General features: G+C 40.0%; 1 protein-coding gene across 1 annotated transcript in view; it reads right to left on the bottom strand.

Annotated features, from left to right (window-relative positions):
• Positions 1–1,047: 1,047 nt before the first annotated feature.
• Positions 1,048–15,110, bottom strand: part of akap6 (A kinase (PRKA) anchor protein 6) — a 225,386-nt gene continuing 211,323 nt past the window's right edge. The window contains exons 21-23 of the mRNA XM_082516526.1: positions 13,399–14,682; positions 8,411–8,497; positions 1,048–5,572 (exon numbers count right to left, since the gene is read on the bottom strand). Of these exons, the coding sequence (XP_082372652.1) occupies positions 5,528–5,572; positions 8,411–8,497; positions 13,399–14,682 (1,416 nt within the window). The 3' untranslated portion in view covers positions 1,048–5,527. The remainder of the gene's footprint in view (positions 5,573–8,410; positions 8,498–13,398; positions 14,683–15,110) is intronic.

Below are 15,110 nucleotides of genomic sequence, written 5' to 3'. Positions count from 1 at the left end.
ACTTGAATCAATCTTAAATTTGTCTATCTGCGAACAGCTGACAGTGTTAAATTTGTCTCAAAATCCCAAGTGGGCATGCAACGTGATCAAGTATCAGGTTATCGGTGCACCTGAATGGGTGTGATTGGTGCACACACATTTAAGGTTTGGTGAGTGAGCGCGGGAGATGTTGCATGTAGTTTTAGACATTTGTACACACAGAAAGGTTTTCGAAAAAGAAAATGACCAGATTTGTGACGCTGAATTTAATAAATTGTATATAAATGATCAGTATTTATTCTGGTTTGGATGTAGAATCAAGTAAAGAAGACATGAAGTAGAACTGGAGGTGGCACAGCTGAAGAAAGGAGATTTTTCATTGGGAGGGACCAGAATGGAAAGGCTTAGAAATAAGTAGATCAGAGGGACAGTTCAGGTTTAGTTGTCAACAGACAATGTTAGAGAGGCAAGGCTGAGATGGTTTGGACATGTGCAGAGGACGGATGAATGTTGAATATGGAGCTGCTGCTCAGGAGGAAAAGAGGAAGACCTCAGAGAAGGTTTATAGATGAAGGACATGCAGAGAGTTGGTGTGACAGAGGAGGATGCTAACAATAGAGTGAGATGGAGATGCTGTGGTGACCCCTAAAAGCAATAAGACAAGAAAACAATTCACAGTTGGTGACACCAGCAGACCACATTTTCTTGCAGTCTCATAGGGTTAGGGTCTATTGGGCTATCCCATGTGTTGAAAGTAGTAGTAAATGATAGACAACAGCGTGTCAGAATGCAATGAAGAAAGAAATGGGAAGTTATTATGTAATAATTGGAAAATATGCATCATAAATGCCCCACTCATCCAACCAACTTCACATCTTCAAGGTTGTTTTCCCAACTCTCTCTAGAATGAGCTTTTTTGAACTTTTGATGCTTTTCTGAAGCACTTACATCAAATCACATACCAGTAACTTGTGTATTAGGTCCAGCATGATTTCTGCTCTAATCAAAATGAGAGATAAAAAACAACAAAATAAACAAAGCACAACACAAAATCACAGAATTGTTTTCCAATAAATTAAGTTTATTTAAGTTGGCTTTAGTTAGCAGGAACCATGCACTCAAGCTCTTTATGGCAGTACTAATAATAAAGATATTTCACATCACAGACCACATAAAGAGAAAAACACAGACTCCAAGCATTCCCCCCTCTTGCATTTTACATCAAGGTTTACACCTTTACATATATACACAAGCTCAACATGAACCTTGCTGTTTTTTCTTCTCTTTTTTTTAAACATTTTTTTCTTGCATGTTGCATGTTTTCTACCTGGGAAAGCAGTGTATTTATTTGAAAAAGAAAAAAAAAAAAAAGGTAGGAGAAGTAACAGTGGAGCAAGGCACACAATTATACTTTAAAGATTTCAAATCCTATATTGTCCTACACACACTTGTCTCGGCACCAATCCCAAACTCTAGCGTCACTGCTAATCGTCATCTCAGGAGTCGCCCAGAAGGTAAAAAAAAAAAGAAAGAAAGAAAATGATACATGATACAATATTTGTGTAAATACATACAGCAGTATTAATACAACACACATCCCATCAACAGTGATCAAACTGTAATGTCTACACAACACCACTTCAGCTCTCACCAACTTTGGTCGTGTTGCATAGATAGAATACCGTTTTGTTTTAATGTTGGGGTTTTTGTTCCTTTTGTTTTTGGACACCTGGTTTAGTTCAGTTTGCAAATGCTGTTCTACAGGGGAAAGGTTTTATTCCACATGTAATTCAATGGACTTCTTCACCACCATGTAGCTACTCTCAAATAGCTAATAAGGTGGTAAACAGCTATCACTGAATAGATGAATGCCAGCAGAGAATTTTGTCTTTTTTCATATTTGGTTTGACTATCAAGCAGCACTTTGAAAGGTTATACTGGTTCTGAAAGAGACAGGCTCAACCTCAAACTGAAAGATCTATCGAGGATTCACTATAGTATCGTCACAAATTTACCCTACAAGACACAGTTAGGGTATGTTCAATGAGTCTGCAAAGCAGGACAGTTCTCAAAGAACTTGAAAATTCTGTCCAAATTAGGCAGTACTTATCATACACCTGCCTTTGGACAGGTATATACTTTAGACTTGACTTGGGGAACCTGGAGAAAATGAGTCGCAGCATTTAACTGCAAAAGCAGACAACCTCCCTCCCCAAAAAGACAGTGTTTGAGAACTATGACATAATCAGCTAGCTGGAATTAAAACAAGAACAACTCTTCTATGTCTTTTCCTAAGTTTCACCAAGAACTAACTGGTCAGTACATCAAATGAGGAGTAAGCACTTCATATTCAGTGAAATTGTCATAAGTGTAACAGTTTCAGGCATTTGACCAAAGTAATAGTACTGTCCATTTCAGTACTTGTGGAGACACGTCTTAAGATTTAGCAGTGTTAGATAAAGACAGATCCGAATGACCTCTACAAACGGATGAGAAGGATTCAACTGTGTCCGATTCCTTCAGTCTGTGTTCTAGGTAGTAAATAGCGATGTTCCTGGGGACTATTGAAAATTATTTATACTAGAAGACCTGTCTGATTTTTCTGATACAAACATGTATTTTAGAGCCATTTAAACAGTTAACCGCAGTTCTTTAACAGACTGTATTGAAAATGTTGCTGAAATTTGTGCAAAACAAGCACCCAGTCTGGTTCATTTGCCAAGTGCAGCTAACCTTAACAATGCTAGCCTAAGTAGCGCTAGCACTAAAGACTACAGCTGGGACCAAGAGCTTTATTTTCTGTTAGCATAACATCCACAGAGAACCAGTAGAACGCAGAATGTGGTTACGTATTGCTCTGTTTGATGGTAATATGCCAGTTTACACTGACACAGCTAGCATACAACTGCTCAGAGAGCAGGGTGCTGCTGTCTTTTGGGACTGTAGCCCCAGTTGGTGGATCTGGTTGATCTTAGAACTAACAGTTTACTTTTATACTTAAATTTCAATAACGACTTCAAATGACTGGCATTTCTTAAGCTGACCAGCAAAGGTAACATTTAATATTTAATTAGTCACACACATCCTTAGTAATTGCTTTGTTCAGTCGAAATACACTTTTGTGTTTTTCTATGCAATATAAGACGACTTTGTGTGCTCTTTGTACCTTAATCATAAGAGTTTAACAAAACAGATTAATGCCAGCAGAGCTGTTTTAGTGAGGTTAATATTTGTAATATTTTTTAACATACCCTTAATTTTTTTTCTCTTATCATCACTTGTGTTTTCATGTCTGTTAGCATTAAGCTCTTCCCACCCTCCAAATCTTTTTTCCTGATATCTTAAATAAATTTAGTTTAATTTATTTTATTATAGGACCATGGCTTAGCGATCCACTAACTTACACCACAACTCAATTTTAGTGCTGTTTCTACTACAATGACGGCCTTCTACCACAACCACTGTGAGCAGACCTAATGAAACTGGCCATGGGACAGTAGCAGATTATGAAAACTTACACAATCTAGCAAGTGTTATTTTTAGGAAGTTACATGCTGAAACACTGGGCTATGTAACTGTAAGCAGTGTGCTGTAAGAAAAGAGTGTTTACAACTGCAGTGTGAAAACACCAACTTAGATACAGTAAGAAGCAGACTTGGTAAAGATATGATGTACAGTGTCACAACCAATACTGAGGTAGCTCCAGAATATTATAGAACCAGAGGCTTTTGATGAGTGATGTGAGACAACAGAAACAGAAAATGAAAAATCTGAAAAAAATCAGAGCTCCAATTTGTTTGACTTCAGGTCAATTGAATCAAGGTCTTTTGCTTAGAAATTAAAAAAGTGAAGCAAAAAATCAATTAGGCAGTTATATAAAAGTCAGATGTTTCCCTCAGCCCCCTTGTTTTTAGTCTTTATGCCCCTTATTGGTCAAATAAAGTTTCCATAGCCATACCTGCCAAAGAAACAAACCCATGGCCCAGTTGACAGAGCTGCCATAGATCAGCGGTCCCCAACCCCCGGGCCTCGGACCGGTACCGGGCCGCAAGAGTTGAGGCTCAGGTGTGAAATGTATGTTTTTCAGGGTTTTTATCGGTTTTCAGAGTTATTTTGTTATCGTTTTTATCGTTAACTCGGTTTTCCTGGGTCTTTTCAAGTGTGTTATGAATAAATCTTCTTTTTTTCGGTACCGGTACTAGTTTTATTTTGTTGTATTTATCCGCGACACTTTAAAGGCCAGTCCATGAAAATATTGTCGGGCATAAACCGGTCCATGGCGCAAAAAAGGTTGGGGACCGCTGCCATAGATGTCCAGAAGACGCCTGACAGGATGCAGGTTTCACTGAGCTGTTGTTTCGTTTTATTTACTCAACCTCGGGTTTTGTTCATGTTAGGTGATTTCTGTTTGGAAACGGTGATAATTTTCTCTTCTTTTGTCTTAACTGACGAGTAGCAAATAATTTTCAGGAACAGAAAATGGGCAGCTGTCCAGAACCTCTGACAGAAGACTTGAATGACTTGTAGTTGAATTTATTATTAATGTTTCTGTGGAGTGCTCTACACAGTGACACACTGATTTATGCTCATCACCACATCATGGTTGTTTTTCTGCTGCTATTCTTATAGCGTTGATTCTCAAACTCCAAAAAATCTGATTGGCCCTTGATATCTTTTTTGTTTTATATATCATTTCAACTTTTTTTAAATATCTAACCTTTTCTGTTGAGTCAGTTAGATTAATTGCATGAATTTAGTAGTAACAATTGAACCAGATTACCTCTGTGTATTAATGTAACATGTTTTCTTTGTGGAAAAACCGGCCTCCAGGAAATAAAACAAACTAGCCCCAAGAAAAGAAATTCAAAAAAGTACAGTAAATTCCACCTGATTTCTGAACAACTCACATTAGTTACATTTACTGCTTATTGAAAGTTTAAAAGCTCAGGTAGCACTGTTAAATTGTTTTAAATAGTCAAAACAAGCTACAAAACATAGCAAAATGAAAATGAGGCTGATTTTGCATTGCCAGCATATAAACAGTAAAGCTAGTCTGTGTTGTTCAGTGTATTTTCCTCTTTAGCCCAGTGTTATGTAACGGACACGACATGAAATTATATGAGTCATGGCCCATATATAATATCTCTCTGCCCTTAGTCACCTTGAAACAGTTTGCAAATTGTTGCTGGACATAATTCTGCTACAGTACTTTCTTTATAACTCTTAACATCTTTCTCCTAATGATCGTATTTTCATATTCTATATACTGTGCCCAGATTAACTCGTAAATATGCTCAGCCAAACCCCAAAGCTGCAGCATAATCACAAGCTCAACCCTGAAATAAGACTCAAAGACTCCGACTAAGAATCAGTTGACAATCAATTTGAAGGTCACCCTGAAATGATTAAATGAGTCAGTCTTGAATTACAACAGTGAGAACTGAGAGATGATAAATGTGAAAGCTCCAGGAACAGAGAGGGGCCATCCAGAGTGATGAGGCTAAGAAGTAAGATCACTTCACCGATGAAGAAGACGAAAGGCGCTCGCTTACTGCTGGATCCTGGAGGTTCCTGCTCCCAACACGGCTGGTCTCTGGATGAATGGATGGACAGAAAGAGTAGGTTTGTTAGAGCAAAGCTGATGAAAACATAACATATTAGTCACTCCCTTTAAGCAGTTCATAGTGTTTATACCGTTCATGCTGCCTGACACTGCCAATCAATTTGGCTGATCGAGGTCATCTTTTTGGGCACGTCAAGAAAGCTTTGAGAGGAAGCATCAACTTCTGCTTCATCACTGCTTTGGTTTCCTTGCTTATGGTGACTTTGCCACTAGTTGAGACAATCAACTTGGATCTCAAACAAACTGTGTGCCACCGTTCAGCTGGAGTTTTTTTCACCACACCAAGACTCTTTCCATTTGCCTGATTTGACACACTTTGCCAATTTTGTGAACATGAACACTCAAGTTGGAAGCCAGAGCAAGACTTGTACTGAAAGATCTCAAAATAACATCTATGGTATTGCTGAAAGCAGTCCAAATGACCCCCTTTTTAAAAGCAAGATTATCCTGACCAGGACATCTTGAACTTTCGATTTTACTTTGTCAGCATACAGGAATCTGGTGAGGTTGTTACAATTAAAAAAAATCTAATGAATAAAACAAAACCAAACAAAGCCTGTACTCAGTCTGACATACACAGTCCAGCCAACAAAATATGACTGTAGTTAATGTAGATCAATCCACCGTGGGAAAAAAGTTCAATAAATGCCTTTTTTCATATTACCAAAAGATTACTCAAGATGAATTCAGCCAGCTGAGACACAAGTGTTACTGTGCATTTTAAAGCTGTAATATGCATTTGAAATGAAACCTTTAGAATCTACGCTCTTTCTGAAGATATGCTTTTCCACATCAGATCATTTTTCCCTCTTATTTGCTTTTTGTTATGAATCTATTAAATGCTGAATATATTACATTTTTTCAGTTGTTCTTTTACAGCATGAATCGTATTGAATAATTTGATGTTTTATACATTCAGCAGCGCTCTCTATTCATTCCATGTACATAAGGTGTGTATCGATATTCAGCTTCGTCCAGTCTTCTTTGTGATGAAACTTTCCAAACATGAGTAAGCGATGAAGCCTGAACACACTTTCAAACACACATGCACACACACACACACACACACACACACACACACACACACACACACACCCTCTCGCTCCTGTGTGTTTTGCTGCAGACCTTCTGCTGTCTGGGTCACAGAGCACATCATGAGTCGCATTCAGGATTGCTTTAATTGCACCTGTGTCTGTGTGTGCAGTGTGTGTGTGTGTGCGTGTGAACAGGTGGGCTAGACTGGGCCACGCCATGGGGGTCAGGACCAGCTGTACACATCGCTGGTATGATGTGTGTATGTAAGTGTTTGTGTGTCCTTTTGTCATGGTGTTACATGCAGTGTGTGTGCTCACTAAGCTTGATTTTGCTCTTTCATTTTGTTGTGTATGTGGGTTTGCCCTCTTGATAAGTCTGTGCATGCACATTTGTGTGTGCGCGTGTGTGCATGTGTGTACAACATGTCTGTCTAACCTGCAGATGTTGGGCTGTCAGAGCTTCTACCTGGACTCTTATGCCCTGCCCTCAGGGGTGTGTGCATGTGCATGTTTGTGTGTTTAGAGTATGGGGGCAGTAGGGTTTGCTTAGCCCTGGAGGCACCCATAGGGCGGCCACATCTCTTTCTCTCTTACACACACAGGCGCACACACACATACACAGTCACAGATATACACACACACACACACACACACACACACACACACACACACACCACACACAGATTGTGTCAGTGATGGCTTTTGTTCTTGTTCTGCAGCTTTCTGGTTTGATTTGATTTTAAAAAGAAAGAGTAAGATGAAAGCAAAATAAATTCACTGTTTTGTGTGGACCCAGCATAATGCAGAACAGCCACAGTTAGTTTATAAATTTATAGTTATTAACAAGACATTACGACACATGTGAGGTGACTATTACAGTATTTCAATTTGCATCATTTATGTGAAAGCCATTAAAACTCCCATCATTAGGGTTACAGCCTGAACCTGAATTCACAAAACACAAACGAATGAGCTCTAACTGAGATGAGTAATGTAGAGACAACTTGGTCATTCAAGTTGTCGCCATATTTGAGAAGATATTTTCACAAATAATCACATAATATAAACCAAGAAAAACACTTTTTGGTTTTGCACATGTAAATTCTATTTCATTTGTGGCATGTGCTGACGTTGCAGACATCGTCTGGCTGCAAAGTCAGCATCATGGACACGGGAATGCTCTTTTTTTAATGTGTAACGAGTTAACTCAGGATAAGTGGAAGAAAGCCATTAGGGGTTAAAGTTAAGTCACACATGAGGTGAGATGTTTGTCTTCTTCTGATTCTTCCAGTTAAGAAAGTCTTTTAGTGTTAATTTCATTTTATTCTGATAAATAAAGAGATAGCAGGAAATAATTCTGGTGTTGGTTCATCTTTCATTTTATATCTATTCAGTACGATTCAATGACTATATGTCATAACAAGACAACGGTTATTCAGTGTTTGCTGGGTAATAACACATAACTTTAAGCTCTTATACAATTGGAAATGGCAATGGCAATTTTATTTATATAGCACATTTCATTATAATTTAAATCAGGTATACAAAAATTCACCATACAAGACATTATCATAACAGCCTTTGTTTTGGCTTCTGCCTTTCTGTGATTGACTCTGTAGGCAGTGACAGCAATACATAATACAGGAGTAGAGCACTGCCAAATCCAATAATCACACAATATCCCTAGTCTAAATGTGTCCAGTGATGGATAGATAAATGATGGTGAAAATGCTGTAACACCATATGTGACTTCTTTTCCCGTGTCTTAACCTACCCTGATGGTACCCGTCCTGTAGGTGGGCTGTCTCACTGAGGCTTGGCTCCGCCCCTGGGCTGTCCTGGCACTTAACTGAGAGCTCCCCTAATAGAGAAAAAGAGAAACAGAGCGTTGTGGAAAAATTAGGAACATTGAAACAAATACCTAAATCAAATTAAAGAACAAAGTAGATAAAGAGAGGAAGAAAAGATGGGAAAAATTGTTCAGTCATTTTTGTTTCATTGTTTCAACAGTGAGAAAGAGATGGTAGGGAGTTGCGATGTATGGCTAAAAAGTGAGTAAAGAGAGAGACAAACGAGAAGGGAGAGAAGAATAAATCAAAACAGCATTATCAGCCTGAAATGTTGTTTGTCTTTGTTTCCTAATCGGCTTGCACTTTCTTTGAGCCCAAACTGATGAAAAGTTACAAATTAAAACAATGAGCATCAGGCCGAAAACAATTCTCTCCCCCACTTCACTACGCTCTCTTAATTGGTTTGCAACTAATCGCTTTGTAATACTTGGGTAGCTATTATCCCTCCACATACTTATAACAATACCAGGAAGTCATGCACACAAACACAGATACACATATGCATACAGTTCCGCTTACATAAGCTAGCAGAGGCGCATCTACCCCCACTTTTGCTTTTTCTTTCCTTCATCTGTTTGCTGCTATTTTAATAAATGAAAAACTAATGAGAACGCTAAACCAGGACAAAACGGCTGCTGCAGGTCTGGTGATTCTGTTAACAACTGAGAAAAATAAATATTCAAAAACACAAAAGGAAAGCTACAATCAAATAGTTTTATAATCAACAAAGAAAGCAAAAGTTAAATAATGAAAAATACTGAGAATAAATCTCACAAACTAATAATTATATCCATGAAAAACTAATATAAATCATTTTAATGTAATATTTCTGACAAAAAATGAAAAATTCCTTAGTTTTTGTTCTTCTTTTAGTACCTTTTTCATAGTAGTTGGCCTGCTGTGCTACATCTCTTTTAGATATTTGTGCATTTGATTTGGTAAAGGTCACAGTACTGCCAGATTTGCATGTTGAATTCCCACTGTAATTGCCCAAAGCCCTACTTCACTTTCATTTCAGCTGTTAATTAAGTTACATTTCCATAATAAAAAGAAGTAAGTTGACTAATTACTATAGGGATCTGACACAAACAAGTAAACGCCTCTGTCTCTGATCTCCTAAAGGGTGATTTTCCAGCCATTATTGTCAGGAAAGCTGTAAAAGACAAAAGTTAAACTCATTGTTACAGAGATTTAAACTTAATGCTAACAAAGCATGCCAAATGTTTGGAAGAATGTTGATACTCGGTTAAATATGGTGGTGCTGGAAGCTAGAAGCAATATGGACTATTGGGAAGGTTAGCTGTTAATTTGTTTGCTACCAGTTTCAGACAGTATAAAAGCTTAACATAGCTACTGCTATTAAGACTTGAGTTGAGTCTTTCTACCATTGCCAGATTAGTTGCCAAAACTAAACCAGACTAAACTAAAATAACGGGTGTAATGAGAAGGATGGGGCCTGACTGTGAATCTGCACGCTCATTTTCTAATGACTACTGATTAACCAGTCATTAGCCAATGAGAGATAATCCTCTTTTTTGACACACTGTATGACTAAGACTTATTTTTTTACTCAGCATGATGTACCATGAGAGAATGCATGAATTCAGAAAGCAAGCATTCACAGAGAGCATGTCAGAAAGCTGTTTTTCTTCCTTCGTCTTACTTCCATACTTCTATTTATCAGAAGTCTTCTTGCAACCACAACCATCTCCATCTGGCAGCCTTCAGAAAAATTCTTTTTAGGCATTTCCACATTAGATTCATTTTACAACCAAGAGCAATGCCAGTGTTTTATTCTGTCTTGCTCCCAGTCAGCTCACCTACAAGTTAAAAAGCTAGCTAACTGGAATTCATGCTAAAGACATATACAGGGAGTGCAGAATTATTAGGCAAATGAGTATTTAGTCCACATCATCCTCTTTATGCATATTGTCTTACTCCAAGCTGTATAGGCTCGAAAGCCTACTACCAATTAAGCATATTAGGTGATGTGCATCTCTGTGATGAGAAGGGGTGTGGTCTAATGACATCAACACCCTATATCAGGTGTGCATAATTATTAGGCAACGTCCTTTCCTTTGGCAAAATGGGTCAAAAGAAGGACTTGACAGGCTCAGAAAAGTCAAAAATGGTGAGATATCTTGCAGAGGGATGCAGCAGTCTCAAAATTGCAAAGCTTCTGAAGCGTGATCATCGAACAATCAAGCGTTTCATTCAAAATAGTCAACAGGGTCGCAAGAAGCGTGTGGAAAAACCAAGGTGCAAAATAACTGCCCATGAACTGAGAAAAGTCAAGCGTGCAGCTGCCAAGATGCCACTTGCCACCAGTTTGGCCATATTTCAGAGCTGCAACATCACTGGAGTGCCCAAAAGCACAAGGTGTGCAATACTCAGAGACATGGCCAAGGTAAGAAAGGCTGAAAGACGACCACCACTGAACAAGACACACAAGCTGAAACGTCAAGACTGGGCCAAGAAATATCTCAAGACTGATTTTTCTAAGGTTTTATGGACTGATGAAATGAGAGTGAGTCTTGATGGGCCAGATGGATGGGCCCGTGGCTGGATTGGTAAAGGGCAGAGAGCTCCAGTCCGACTCAGACGCCAGCAAGGTGGAGGTGGAGTACTGGTTTGGGCTGGTATCATCAAAGATGAGTTGTGGGGCCTTTTCGGGTTGAGGATGGAGTCAAGCTCAACTCCCAGTCCTACTGCCAGTTTCTGGAAGACACCTTCTTCAAGCAGTGGTACAGGAAGAAGTCTGCATCCTTCAAGAAAAACACGATTTTCATGCAGGACAATGCTCCATCACACGCGTCCAAGTACTCCACAGCGTGGCTGGCAAGAAAGGGTATAAAAGAAGAAAAACTAATGACATGGCCTCCTTGTTCACCTGATCTGAACCCCATTGAGAACCTGTGGTCCATCATCAAATGTGAGATTTACAAGGAGGGAAAACAGTACACCTCTCTGAACAGTGTCTGGGAGGCTGTGGTTGCTGCTGCACGCAATGTTGATGGTGAACAGATCAAAACACTGACAGAATCCATGGATGGCAGGCTTTTGAGTTGTTTTTGTTTTGTTTTTGAATGTCAGAAATGTATATTTGTGAATGTGGAGATGTTATATTGGTTTCACTGGTAAAAATAAATAATTGAAATGGGTATATATTTGTTTTTTGTTAAGTTGCCTAATAATTATGCACAGTAATAGTCACCTGCACACACAGATATCCCCCTAAAATAGCTAAAACTAAAAACAAACTGAAAACTACTTCCAAAAACATTCAGCTTTGATATTAATGAGTTTTTTGGGTTCATTGAGAACATGGTTGTTGTTCAATAATACAATTATTCCTCAAAAATACAACTTGCCTAATAATTCTGCACTCCCTGTACACTCGAGGTTTCCTTGGGTTCAATACTGTGACACACTGTGACACGATCTCTTTCCGAACTCATCACGTGCGGAAGCCTGGTTATAGCCTCTTGGTATCATAGTTTAATGCACTGATTAAGTTCAAGCATCATTTTTCACTATACAAAATTAATTTAGTCACAGTGTGTATTTTCCCCTAAACCACAACCTTTTCCAGTTCTAAACAAGTAGCACTGATGCCTAAACCTAAAGAGTGCGTAAAAGCAAGACCAAAAAGGCAGTGAAGTGAAAAACCCAAACCTAGGAAACCGTGATCTTTTGCTTAACAGATTTGCAACTTACACCAACTGTCCTGCCTCCTTAGAAGAAAAAGCTGTAATGGAAGTTTTTTCTCAAACAGGACCAGTACTGGGTGTGTGTATGGTGTATGGTGTGTATGGTGCACCAGTATACTGGGTGTTTACTGGTGCCTCGAGGCACCAGTAGTGGTGACTACGTGCAGGATACAGAAACGATTGCATGAAAACCAACTACAAACTAGTTTAAAAATGAAACAAACTCTTCAGCTGGCTGTTGTTCTTTTAAAAAGCGACAACGCTGATAAAGAGGGGAACTAGCAAGGTTGCAGAGACGGTAAAAAGAAAATCGCGTACTCATTTGCATAAAGAAATAGAAGACTTAAAAAGAGCACAAACAGGCTAATTCAGCGATGAAATGAATTGAATGATCACTGCGGGAAAGGAAAGCTCTTAGCTGATGAATCCTAATGAAATCTGACTGATAGTAATTATGCTGATGTTGTTCTGTGGACCTTAACCTTTTAACTAAAAAACTGAGAAGTCTGCAAATCCCCCTTCCATTAACGCCAGAGGGAAGAGAGAAGGATGAAGCAGGGGTGCAGAGAGGATAAGAAGAAGCGCTAAGAGCAGAAGGCATAGAGGAGGGGAAGACAGGAAAGATATTTGCAGGAGGAAAGGAAGAACAAATGAAGAGAGAAAGGAGAACAGGGGATGGAGGACAGGTGAGAAGGTGAGGAAGATGGCGAGAAAAGGATAACTGGGAGAGAGGGAACATGGAAGAAGAAAACACAAGAGAATGGGGGAGGATAACATAGGTGGAAATGAAGTGCACTGGAGAGGAGATGAGCATTGGATGAGAAATAACAAATAGAAATAGAGTACAGAAAGATTAAGTGAAAAAAACTAAAAGAAAGGTGTGGAAAGAAGTGTAGCAAAAAAGAAAGCAGGCAAAAAAAAGGAAAAGAATGCAAATACGAGTGTGTAGTGAAGAAAAGTAAGAGGAAGGATAAGGAGGATAAAGGGAAAAGGGAGGAGGAGAGGGCAGGTCACACATATCAACACCTGGCATGTCTGTCCAGCCTCAGAAATGGAAATGAAAGAAACACATACTGGCCTCATTACATTCATGCCCATTGAGGGGCTTGGACTAATACTTGGAGTAGAGAGGTAAAGTCAAGTATCAAGGCCCCGTATAATGTCCTGAGATAGCACATCAGGCTAATACATGGAGCACTAACCTGCTTCGCTGTCGCAGTCTTCGCTTCCTGCTGCGAGCTCCTCCGTCCTCTCCTCCCCTTCTCCTCTGACTTCACCCACTGAGTATCCACCTCCCCTTGCCTCTCCCCCTCTCCCCTATCTGCTTCTCTCATCGCCAAGCAGTTAATTTTGGGATTAATACGCGTGGCGGTGGTGGCTGGCTCTTTTGAGGGATTTGTAGCGGAGCTGCAGACACTTATCTTGGTCATTACGGCGCCCATATTGGATTCAAGCGTTTTAGTATCTGCCAAACATTCGGCTGCGGAGGAGTCTATCGGGGCGACACGCGCCCGGGGATTAAGATAAGGAGGCCCCTCATTACGACTTCTCTCCTCCTGCGGCGTGCTGACACTCGCAGCGGCCGCGACTTCTCCTCCAGCAACATCACAGAGGAGGTACGGGTGCTCACCTCGTTTCTCTTCCTCTGTGCCGGAGGACACAGGAAGAGGAAGAAGAGAGGAAAGGTAGTCTTTTGGTTTGGAGCCAGGCCCCTGGAGGGAGGTGGCGTCGCTTGTTGAGGGTGGGGAGGTGGAACATGAGCTGTAACAAGGCTCCAGGAAAGTAGAGGAAGAGCTCTGTGTGTCCTCTGCTGGACTTGTTCTTTGGAAATATAGTTGATCCTGGTTTTTCGCCAGTACTGTCTGCTTAGAGAGAGACAGGTAACCCAGACTGTCATCTGCTGGAGAATTGGGCCCGTCGTCGGACGTAGACTGAAAATTGTTGTTTAAGCAAGACAGCGAAGGTACGCTGTCATTCATTTCATAGCCAAATGACAGGGGGGACTCAAAATTCTCCTTCAGAAAGAAGTGCCATGGTTTCTTGGTGAGAACCATGCTGTAGCAGAGAGGCGGGCCTAGATAAACCTCCTCTGTACAGGCTTCAAACAGAGTCACCTCTTCCCTGATGTCAGGGCTGGGGGGCAGAGACAGAGAGGGGTTAGTTTGCTCTTCATGGGTACCATCAGCAGCACAGTAAGTTTCACTGTCAGCAGACTTTAGATCAAGAGCGCAGACTTTGTTTTTGGTTCCGAGGCCGGGAGACGCTGAAATTTGCTGTCTGGTGCTTGTGAACAGCTCAGGGCTCGGGCTGTGGAGGCCTTGCGTTGGCGTGACGTATGACGGGATGCTGTAGGGTGCTGGGGTGGAGCTCTTGTCCTCTGTGCACTGACTGACCTCGCCGCAGTCACTGTCATGGGAAGAGAGAGACAGGTAGGAGTAGAAGTCTCCCTTCTTAAGGTGGAGGGGCCTGTGGGAGTGTTCGAGCACCTGAAGGGAGAGGAAGGAGAAGTTTTTGTGTTGCCTTTTGTTGTCTGCTCGTAAGGTTTGGAATTAAGGATAAAATGTGCTTCACTTATAGTAGAGCTCTGTCAGCTGACTGTATGAGCTCCTTTTGTTTAAATGATGCTGACTTGGTTTAAAATTTTATTTGATTGTGGGCAAAAATGATAACAAATAGAATCAACTGCTAAATATTCATTTAGATTCTGAACACGAAGGATAGAAATAAGAATAACCTTTAGCGCTTTTATCAATAGCATCTTATTTGTTTTGAAATGACTTTTTTGTAATGTTATTTTGTATTATTTCTAATTTAAGATACCTACCATAATTACTAAACCATCAAATCTTGATTTACATATTCATATTTTACACTCAGGCACTTTTTGCATGGGGGGAAGTAAAACTTTTCTGCC

Source organism: Aulonocara stuartgranti (genome assembly GCF_965226115.1).
Source record: "Aulonocara stuartgranti genome assembly, chromosome: 19".
NCBI lineage: Eukaryota > Metazoa > Chordata > Actinopteri > Cichliformes > Cichlidae > Aulonocara > Aulonocara stuartgranti.
Note: the sequence above shows the minus strand (reverse complement) of the source record. Positions and strands in the feature narration are given on the sequence as shown.